At 42.7% G+C, this 11,354-nt stretch overlaps 1 protein-coding gene across 1 annotated transcript in view; it reads right to left on the reverse strand.

Moving 5' to 3' along the window:
- Nucleotides 1-2,985: 2,985 nt before the first annotated feature.
- LOC142661886 (uncharacterized) overlaps nucleotides 2,986-11,354 on the reverse strand; it is a 32,181-nt gene continuing 23,812 nt past the window's right edge. Inside the window, exons 15-17 of the mRNA XM_075839556.1 lie at nucleotides 10,042-10,122; nucleotides 8,146-8,202; nucleotides 2,986-5,678 (exon numbers count right to left, since the gene is read on the reverse strand). Coding sequence (XP_075695671.1) covers nucleotides 5,278-5,678; nucleotides 8,146-8,202; nucleotides 10,042-10,122 — 539 coding nt within the window. The 3' untranslated portion in view covers nucleotides 2,986-5,277. The remainder of the gene's footprint in view (nucleotides 5,679-8,145; nucleotides 8,203-10,041; nucleotides 10,123-11,354) is intronic.

An 11,354-nucleotide genomic window follows, 5' to 3' on the forward strand; every position in this document is an offset into this window, starting at 1 on the left:
CAGCCTCGTCAAAGAAGTGCAGGACAGTTCTTGGGACGTAATTGGAGCCGGTTTTCATTGGCTCCAATGAAGAACAGCTCCAAATCACGGCCGTAAAAGACGCCCCGCAAAACGCGAGTACATGCAATTACGTCTGAAATTTAGGAGCTGTTTTCTCCTTAGAACAGCTCCGTAATTTCAGACGTAATTGCAGTTGTCGTGTGCACATACCCTAAGGCCTGATTTACACGAGCGTGTGCGTTTTGCGCGCGCAAAAAATGCAGCGTTTTGCACGCGCAAAAGGCACTTGACAGCTCCGTGTGTCATCCGTGTATGATGCGCGGCTGCGTGATTTTCACGCAGCCGCCATCATAGAGATGAGGCCAGTCGACGTCCGTCACTGTCCAGGGTGCTGAAAGAGCTAACTGATCGGCAGTAACTCTTTCAGCACCCTCGACCGTGAATTCCGATCAAAATATACACCAATCTGTGAATAAAAAAAAGACGTTCATACTTACCATGAACTTCCTGCTTCCTCCAGTCCGGTCTCCCGGCCGTTGCCTTGGTGACGCGTCCCTCTCTTGTCATCCGGCCCCACCTCCCAGGATGACGCGGCAGGCCATGAGACCGCTGCAGCCTGTGATTGGCTGCAGCCTGTGCTTGGCCTGTGATTGGCTGCAGCTGTCACTTGGACTGAATTGTCATCCCGGGAGGTCAGACTGGAGGAAGAACCCAGGAGTTATCAGTAAGTCAGAACTTCTGTTTTTTTTTACACGTACATGTATATTGTGATCGGAAGTCACTGTCCATGGTGCTGAACCAGTTTAACTCTTTCAGCACCGTGGACAGTGACTGTCTCCCGACGTCGCGTACCGGAAAATTTTTTGCCGGGTTCGGTCAAAACGAGTTCGGCCGAACCCGGTGAAGTTCGGTGCGCTCATCTCTAATTTGACACTCCGTTTGGATGTTTGTAAACAGAAAAGCACGTGGTGCTTTTCTGTTTACATTCATCCTTTTGACAGCTCTTGCGCGAATCACGCAGTTCGCACGGAAGTGCTTCCGTGCGGCATGCGGGGTTTTCACGCACCCATTGACTTCGAAAAACGCACGATTATAGAACATGTCGTGAGTTTTACGCAACGCACTCGCGCTGCGCAAAATTCACGCATCGTCTGCACTGCCCCATAGAGTAATATAGGTGCGTACGACACGCGTGAAAAGCACGCGCGTCGCACGCGCGTATATTACGCTCGTGTAAATGAGGCCTAAATGCAACTATTGTCGGGGAAAATAACCTCAGTCCGTTTATTCTATAGAACATTGGAGGAAAGAGGAAAAGAGAAAAACAAAAGGCATCAAAAAAAATTTGCACTACACTACACTACACATGCCACATAACATACAACCTTGAGTTGTACTGCGTGTCACATGCGTGACATTTCGGGAGGGGAGTTGGAATTTGTCATTAAAGTATTAGTAATCATCCTCCATGGCACTGAACAATAGGGATACATAAATATACAATATACAAACCCAGTCGGATAAGAAAACGGACATAGTAATGACACCATACCTCCCGACAGTCCCGGATTCCGGTCGATGTCCTGCTGTTCCGGCCGGCCTGTGGGATGTCCCGGTATCAGCTGTATCTGCATCCTTAAGATGCGGATACAGATAAATCCAATGGTGGAACAGGGAGCGGTCAACTCCCTGCTCCACCATCCCCCTTGTAACGTCACTATGTATGCAGTGATGTCATCGCGCCTGTCTGCTCCGAGTCACTCATAGCGCAGACCGGAGGAGTAGAGGGGTGGGAATGAGGTTAGGTGATCATTTAATTTTTATTAGGTACAAGGGGGGGCATTATACTGGGTATGGGACGCAGCTAAGGGAATATTGTACTGTATGGGGCAGCTATGGGGCAATATACTGTGTGGAGGCCACTATGGGGCTTTATATAGTGTGTGGGGGCTCTATGGGGACATTATACTGTGTGGGCTGAGCTGAGTGTGTGTGGGTGGGGTTAGAGGCGTGGCTTTACGGAAAAAAAATTGCCGCTGTAAGCTTCATGCGTCACATCTGTTGTCCCTCTTTGCAATACTTGAAAGCTGGAAGGTATGGTGACACAAAGGACATAGCGCACGAAGCAGGCACAGCGGTCAGCATATTGCACTTTGTCCTTTACCCAAAGAAGAGTTCTATCAAACGTTGCTACGCTGATTTTTACTGTGGGGCCATGTGTGTGATTGGCCAATATAAGGGGCATACCAATCCATGGTCTACCTGTCGTGGCCCTGCTAAGGTTAATTAAAATTGTGCCAAAAACCTGGCATACGTGCCGTGCACTAAATTTATCATGTGTTATAGGTGCGTTTTGCACCTTCCTCGACGGTTTTGAAAAGTGTATGGAAAAAGAGGCATAAACAAGGAGTCGTAAAATGTGCCAAATTGTTAATGGTGTGCGCTATTTTTTTGGACTGAAAATATTCAGTTAAAGTACGCCAATAGGTGGCGTAATGGAGAGAAAAGTTTCTAACATGTTCTGCTGGATGCGCCAAATTTATCATACAGCTTGAGAAAACTGTAGAAATCCATGCCTTACAGAACTGTCCACTTCAAAGGGGTATTCCTATCGGAGATGGGCAAGTTGGTTCGGCTGTTAACGTAACTCTCTTTACAATCAATGGAGAGAGTCATGTACATGCACGGCCACCTCTCCATTGATTTTTCGGCCATGATGCGATGGCTGTCTCACCCGGCGGACCGGGGGTCGGGAGACCCCTGTTCTGGAGATAGGTGCGGGTCCTGCATTTATAAGACATTTATGGCATATTCCGTGGATGTGCCATAAATGTCTTAGATGGGACCACCCCACCTCTAATCACTTCACTAAAATGTTCCCACCTGTCTACCCCTACTGGGGGTAAATACACGATTTAAAAAAAAAAAAAAAGACAACTTTTTTAACAAAATCATTTTATTTCTATTAATATACAGTTACACAGATTTCAGGTACAATAAATATTACATTTTATAAATACATAAAGAAAACCCTCGTGACAGAACATATTTTTTACTTGCACAACATAAAGTTTACTTGACCTAAACCTTGTACACATATCCAAAAAATGATACACTGACAATACAAGGAAATGTAATTTTTAATTATACCGTCCTAACTGAAAGAAACTGGGGGGCAGAGTCTAAGTCCCCATGCACACGACCGTATTTTTCATCCGTAATTACGGACCCATTAATTTCTATGGGCTACATACACCTTTACGTATTATTACGGATGGATGTCCGTGCCGTAGAAATGAATGAACATGTCCTTTTTTGTCCGTAATAACAGCACAGACTCCCCATAGAAGTCTACGGGCGCTTCCATAATTACAGACAGCTACGGATGCGCATCCGTATCTGTCCGTACTTATGGACGAATTGCTTTGCAACGCCAGGGGATTACCCTAGATTCCTCAGTTTTTTTTGTGGATCCGTAAATATGGGTGCATTACGGACACCCTTCCGTATATGCGGATGATTTACGGATGACTACGGATACGTATTTACGCATAGATGAAAAATATGGTCGTGTGCATAGGGCCTAAGGGATAGCCTGGCGTTCACCTTTTAACCTCCGTAAGGAGATGTGGACTTAGTATACCTAGACCGCTACCCCCAGTGTAGCCGACGTGGACAGGCAAGATACAGGGTTCAGTTATATCTTAGGCCAGGGCAGGTGGAAGACGGTCGTCATGGTAAACAAGAAAGTGGTCAGGGCAGGCAGGCGAGGTCAGGTTCATGCAAGAGCAGAACTAGCAAGCTAGATTATGGAACCTAAATGCTCAGGCATGGAGCAATGTAGAAGGGATCTTTTTATACAGGAAAAACTTCGTGGAATTTTGGCGCACACTGGCCCTTTAAGAGAAGGGTTAGCGTGCACGCACTTCAAGCAGTGGCAAAACAGGAGGTGAGCGCTGGCTGCGTGGGAGGTCGCCAGCAGCAAAGACAGGAGGAGAGGAGCAACACTGGCCAGGAGCCAGAAGACGCTGTGGACCAGTAAGTACCTGGCGGCAGCGGTGCTTACTGCAGGTAACATCTGTCACCATGACTACTGCTAAAATCGTGATGGCGCATTTTTATCACTACTGCAGGTTTCATAAAAAAGTAAAATGTCAGGGTTGAATACAGCTATTCAGTCCTTCACATTTTATGAAAAGCGCATCGCCTTTTCTGCCACAGCCCAAACCCCCCATTGTGTAAACTACATATATTTTTAAAGAAGACGGTTAAGGATTGAGAACAGTGTGGTATGAGCGCCGCGAGACCTCCTCACCTCCCTCTGCTCAGTATTAAGTTTGCTTGACCTAAAGTCCAGAGTTATCTAAGACAGACTGGTTGCTATGGACGTGTTGCTGTAAATTGTATGTAATTTACCCATGGCAACAAGACTACAGTATCTCAATGACTCAGTTCCTCAGCTCCAAACTGGATTAGCAGGTGCTGGTAGCAGAGATAGGAAAAAGACACAGCATGACAGTAAATACTCCCTAAAAACCCCCATATAAAAAGCTAGTAGCTGTTAGGTATTGTATCCCTACCAACCAGTCTGTCAGGCATCTAGTAACATAGAGAGTGCGGCTGGAATAAAAGATTCATCAAGTTTAACCAGGGGAACTTATCTGTGCTGACACCACAGAAGATGTTCATGAAGTTTCCCATCCCCTTTTCTAAAACAAATTTAGGTGGGGAACTTCTTTAATCTGCTATACAAAAAAAGTTCCAAATCTTAAAGGGGGTATTCCCAGAATTGACATATCCCTTATACACAGACTTGGTGATAGTTGTCTGATCGCTGGGAGCCTCCCCACTGGGACCCACCGATCACGAGAACTTGGTTCCCGAACCACTCATTCCTCCTCACTGATCCACCACGGAGAGGGGGACATTGAATAGAGTGGAGGTTGAGCCTGGGCGCTGCCGTTCTATTCAAAGTTTATGGGAATGACGGAAACAGCAGAGTACAATGCTTGGCTGTTTCGGTCAGTCCCATAGACAGTGAATAGAGAAGCGGGTGCAAGCTTGACCACCGCTCCATTTAAGCTCCTCCTTACTGCGGGGTTGCAGTGAGTAGGAGTGGGGGGCATGGAACATGCATTCTCGCCATTGATGGGGGTCCCATCGGTGGGTCATTAGAGATCAGACAATTATCACCTATCCTGTGAATTGTTGATTTTAGTACAACCCCTTTAATTACATGTTCCTATTTTGGGAAACAGAGTTCCCCATCTGTGGTTGCTATGGCCCTGTAGTTATATGTTTTATTAGATGGTGTTTGTGAAGTCCATTTTGACTGTAGAACTTTTTATCACACAAGTTGCACGCGACAGTTTTCATCCTTGTGTGGGTGAGCTGGTGCCGCTGAAGGTACCCATTGTGACTGAAGCTCTTATCACAGTCCTCACAGACAAATTGCTTCTTTCCTTTGTGGGTCCTTTTATGTTTGTACAGGCTGGAATGAAACCGGTAAGTTTTAAGACACTGATCGCAGGAGAAGGGTCTTTCACTGGTGTGAGTCCTCTGATGTACTATGAGCGGGGTCATTCCAATAAACCATTCACCACATTCCACACACTTATAGGCCTGGTTGTCTTGGCGGATATTGGTCGAGCAGGTCACATTCTTATCTTCTGCAGAACCTGAAGAAACATTGAATATAAAGACTGTCACATACAGAGGGGAATTTAATACAACAGTCTACTAGGAACTAAAGTCCACCAACTATGTCAGTGGCAACCAAGCCACCATGATTGAAGGGTCCCGTCTTTTATCATACTTCAATATATTTAGACTAGGCTAGAATAACCATCACTTTAGGAATTCTGGGCAGATATATAAAAATAACATATAGCACATTCAGATTGCAAATCAACAGAGTCAATAAGAAATGCTGGGAGATTTCAGCTGTGAAGCTTACAACATTGAGAATGCAGCTCTGGACTACAATACAGGCTGTAACTCATGATCAGTACAAGATAAGTAATGCAATGTAAATACAAAAGTTACTCAACTGCTTATGTAGAATACTACAGATGAGCAGAACCATGAACATTTTATTTGCTAGTGTTTTTCTAAGTAAATTTTCTATTACAGAGCCGTAATTCCTGCATATAAGACAGTGGAGGCGGAAATAGTTTTATACAGATCCTTACTTCAGCCTCCATTGTCTTACACAAGGGAGATATGGATCAGTGATAGGACATTTGTCTGACAGGGAAACAGCGGCGAAGCAAATTTTGTCTGATTCGATTACTTCCATATGTACACTGTAAACCTAATGATGTTCCAAGGTGGACATTCACTTTAAGGGCATGTGCACACGCTAGCTGTCTTTTACGTCTGAAAAGACAGACTGTTTTCAGGAGAAAACAACTGCCTCGTTTCAGACGTAAATGCTCCTCCTCGCATTTTGCGAGGCTTCTCTGACAGCCGTAAATTTTGAGCTGCTCTTCATTGAGTTCAATGAAGAACGGCTCAAATTACGTCTGAAAGAAGTGCCCTGCATATAATGTATATAAGTGTCCTGCATATAATGTATATAAGTGTCCTGCATATAATGTATATAAGTGCCCTGCATATAATGTATATAAGTGTCCTGCATATAATGTATTTAAGTGTCCTGCATATAATGTATATAAGTGTCCTGCATATAATGTATATAAGTGTCCCGCATATAATGTATATAAGTGTCCCGCATATAATGTATATAAGTGTCCTGCATATAATGTATATAAGTGTCCTGCATATAATGTATATAAGTGCCCCGCATATACTGTATATAAGTGTCCTGCATATAATGTATATAAGTGTCCTGCATATAATGTATATAAGTGCCCCGCATATAATGTATATAAGTGTCCTGCATATAATGTATATAAGTGTCCTGCATATAATGTATATAAGTGCCCCGCATATAATGTATATAAGTGTCCTGCATATAATGTATATAAGTGTCCTGCACATAATGTATATAAGTGTCCTGCACATAATGTATATAAGTGTCCTGCATATAATGTATATAAGTGTCCTGCATATAATGTATATAAGTGCCCCGCATATAATGTATATAAGTGTCCTGCATATAATGTATATAAGTGTCCTGCATATAATGTATATAAGTGCCCTGCATATAATGTATATAAGTGTCCTGCATATAATGTATAGAAGTGTCCTGCATATAATGTATATAAGTGTCCTGCATATACTGTATATAAGTGTCCTGCATATAATGTATATAAGTGTCCTGCATATACTGTATATAAGTGTCCTGCATATAATGTATATAAGTGTCCTGCATATAATGTATAGAAGTGTCCTGCATATAATGTATATAAGTGTCCTGCATATAATGTATATAAGTGTCCTGCATATAATGTATATAAGTGTCCTGCATATACTGTATATAAGTGTCCTGCATATAATGTATAGAAGTGTCCTGCACTTCTTTTGACGAGGCTGTATTTTTACGCGTCGTCGTTTGACAGCTGTCAAACGACGACGCGTAAATGACAGGTCGTCTGCACAGTACGTCGGCAAACCCATTCAGATGAATGGGCAGATGTTTGCCGACGTATTGTAGCCCTATTTTCAGACGTAAAACGAGGCATAATACGCCTCGTTTACGTCTGAAAATAGGTCGTGCGAACCCAGCCTAAAGGGTAACTAAACTTTCGAAAACCTTCTGACATGTCATAGTGACATGTCAGAAGTTTTGATCGATGTAGTCTGAGCACTGTGACCCCCACCGATCGCTAAAAACAAGCAGCAGAAGCTCTTGGGTGAGCGTTGTGCTGCTTAGTTTCTGATTGGCTGTTCTCGGAACGCCGAGCAATTAGCGTACGGACTCATGGACTCTCTATTGAGCCTGTACACCAATTGCTCGCCTTTCTGAGAAAAGCCAATAAAAAACTAAGCGCCTCGGCGCTCACTCGAGCGTTTCTTCCGCTTTGTTTTAGGGATCGGTGGGGGTCTCAGTGCTCAGACCCCCACTGATCAAACTTTCTGACATGTCACTATGACATATCAGAAGTTTTTTAAAAGTTTAGTTACCCTTTAAATGAAAAGGCTTCCTGGTACAGGTGAAAAAACACTGTATTCTGTACGTACTTGTCGGTTCTCTTTGCGCTAATTCTTCATCCGCTTCCTCCTTCACTATTACACAGTCTGTAGTTATAAAAAATACAGATATCATGTAAGACAGCAAATTATGAAGAAATATTGACTCATGATGCAGAAACTTTATTTGTTACTTATAGTGGTTCCTCCAATTATACTGTATATACTACTATTTAATGATGTATATATAATGATGATGTATTAAATGCATAGTTTGTAATACAAGTTCATGTCCACATTTTTATCTATAGGGGGCAGTATTTAATTAGTAAAAATAAAAAAATTCCAGCAATGCACATGAACAATATTTGCATAGATCGAAAAGTTTGCCTTTGGGTCAGATCACACAACGTTTTTGATGCCGATTTACACGTGGAAACCACGTCAGAATTAGTGCCAAAAAAGTCCGAAATCGCCCTTCATTGACTTTAATGGGAGGCAGAGGCGTTTTTTTTCCCCGGGCGGCTTTTTGCCACTCGCAGGTAAAAAAAAACAACATGTTCTTTCTTGCCCCAGTTTCCGCCAGTGACCTCCCATTTAAATCAATGGGAGGCAGAAATAAACCTGTTGCACTAGTTTGTGCGTTTTTTACTACGTTTTTTTGCCCGCGGTCCTTACGTTAGATTCAATTCCTAGAAAAATTAGGGAAAAAAAAGTGTTTAAACAACACTAGCAGTTCAAAATCTGCTTCCAAATTCCTGAAGGAGTTTTGAGGCAGATTTTTTTTTGCCTACAAAAAAACTGTGTGTGAACGAAGCCTTTGAGAAATCAATTCAGATATGCAGATATGTTGTAAAGCATGCTCCTTTATAGTGAAAAACATAAAAACGCAGGTCAGATCGGATGCAAAATTTCCCCGTGGAAATTTTAATTTTGTCAGGACAGTGGTTGAAAAGTGACATCCATACATAGGACAGCTTGGGCCCAATCCACAAGCAGTCATAAAAAAATTCTTGCTGAAAAAGAGACATACATGAAAAGACATGCCCACAATATTAAAGATTTTCCCCATAGAAAATTGTTCGTATGACAGGAAACATGGGAAATTTTTGCCCTGTGTATTTCTCATGAAAAAGAATGTAAATGAAGTAAATGCTACAATTATGTAGATTTTCATCAATCTACACATCAAAAAGAAGGAAGCCAGAGCAGAAACCACCTAAGGCCCAGTACACAGGCCCAGGAAACCACATCAGAATCGTAGCCAAAAAACTTCCGAAACCGCCTCCCATTGATTTTAATGGATGGGAGGCGGAGGGAAAAAAAAGCGGCATGTTCTTTCTTGATGCAATTCTGCCTCTGACCCCCCCATTGAAATCAATGGAAGGCAGAAAAAACGTTTTTGGCTGCGTTTTTTTGCCCACAGCGCTCAATGGCGCCGCATTAAAAACACCGTAAGAAAGTACAGGCAGGTCAAAATCTGCATCAAAATTCCTGAAGGAATTTTGAGGCGGATTTTTTTCTGCCTGCAAAATCCTGTGTGAACAGGGCCTAAAAGTGCAGCACGTACTCAACGTGACAACGTGTATTATATCACCAATTCATTAGAATGGCCGCCATGTTACACTTTATTTCCCCTGTAGCAGCCGTAGTTGGCAAAAATGGTGCAAATTGCGTCAAATTATCAAACTTTGTAAATTTGGCACATTTCTGAGAAGCTTAAAAGTGTTTTTGTTAATGACCGTCAGCTTGTAACGGGTCCTTTATTTACGTCAACATAGTGCGAGAAATAAAATAGTAAATCTGACCCCGGGTTATCCATGGCCATTTTTGGTTTTTAAGCATCACTGGTGCCTCACATTTGGCACCCGCCAATTGCGTCATTTAATAGACATTATTTTGGTGTACACCAGATTGATTTTGCCACAAATGTGTTTAGGCACTTACTTATATCTTGGTGCAGAGTGACATCTTTCTGTGCTGCATGTTCTTCTATCCTTTCTTCCTCTTGTTTAATCTCAGCAGATTCTGTGATGTGAACACAAATATTGAAATAATAATATGAACAATTGTTTAGGGAAATGTTGTATTTTCTTATTGATGTCCCCTTACGCTCTTACGCCTCATTCACACGACCGTTGTGCCACTCTGGCCGTTTTTGACGGCATCCGAGTGGCACCCGGTAGTCTTCACGGATCCATACACTTTAGCGGGTTAATCGGGTACGTGAAAAATCATCCGAGTCTCCGATCCGAGGAAAGGTAGGACATGTTCTATCTTTCCTCGGATCACTGACGGGACTCGGCCGGCTGCACGAGGCGTTAGCCCTTCAGATGCCATGCCAATGGTTCTTCCCTGGGGTCTTCATCCTTGTCAAGAACAGGTCAAAATAACTACTGTAACATATAAATATTTTCTTCACCTTTTATTTCTATTTTTAATTTCCATTTCGTTTTTTTGATTGTGTGCTATACATCTTTTGCCACGTGGAAACCATCAGCAAGCTGTTGTTAACATATCTTGTATTATAATTTATATGGACAATTATTATTAAAGGGGTTTCCCATCTTGGCAAGTGATGGGCAGAGGATAGAATATGCCAACACTCATCATCAATAGGGCTCCAACCATAGAGACCTCCACCACTTACGAGAATGAAGGGGCCAAGTCATTTTCCCTTCACAATACTGCTGATGGTGATGGGGTTGGTAAGCCAATGGCTCTGCAATGGGACAGCACACATCCTACAAGTACTTTTGAAAGAACTAGGGGACAGATGGAAGGAGTATGACTGCAGGATCAGACTACACAGGGTTTGTTTGTAGTCTGTAACCTTGGAGACAGAAATAGGTCTGCATAGTTGCTGCAGGCACCAAAATAGTTATTCTTTTCACATTGGTGCGACTCACAGATCACAAGAAGGAAGGGGCGTATAGCATGCCCATGTTAATAAAGTAAACTGCTTGTATACTTTTTAAGGAACATTCACCAGAAAAGGTTTTCTTAAGATTAAGGGAGGGATGGTCATGGAAGAATAAAACAATGTCGTTGTTTAAGAGCCACTTAGACCACCCTAGTAGTCAGTCTGACCTCTTTTTAGTTTCCCAGCAAAAAAAATTAAAAAAGCAAAACGTCAGGTGCCAGCAGCAGATTTCTAGGTTATCTGGCTTCTGGAAATGGGTGAGCCCTCAATGACGGTATCTCAATCCCTGTCAAGGCAGATATATAGTGGGCACAATTATATTTCCTAAATGCCAATC

The sequence above is a fragment of the Rhinoderma darwinii genome, chromosome 10 (genome assembly GCF_050947455.1).
Source record: "Rhinoderma darwinii isolate aRhiDar2 chromosome 10, aRhiDar2.hap1, whole genome shotgun sequence".
In the NCBI taxonomy this organism is placed as follows: Eukaryota; Metazoa; Chordata; class Amphibia; order Anura; family Rhinodermatidae; genus Rhinoderma; species Rhinoderma darwinii.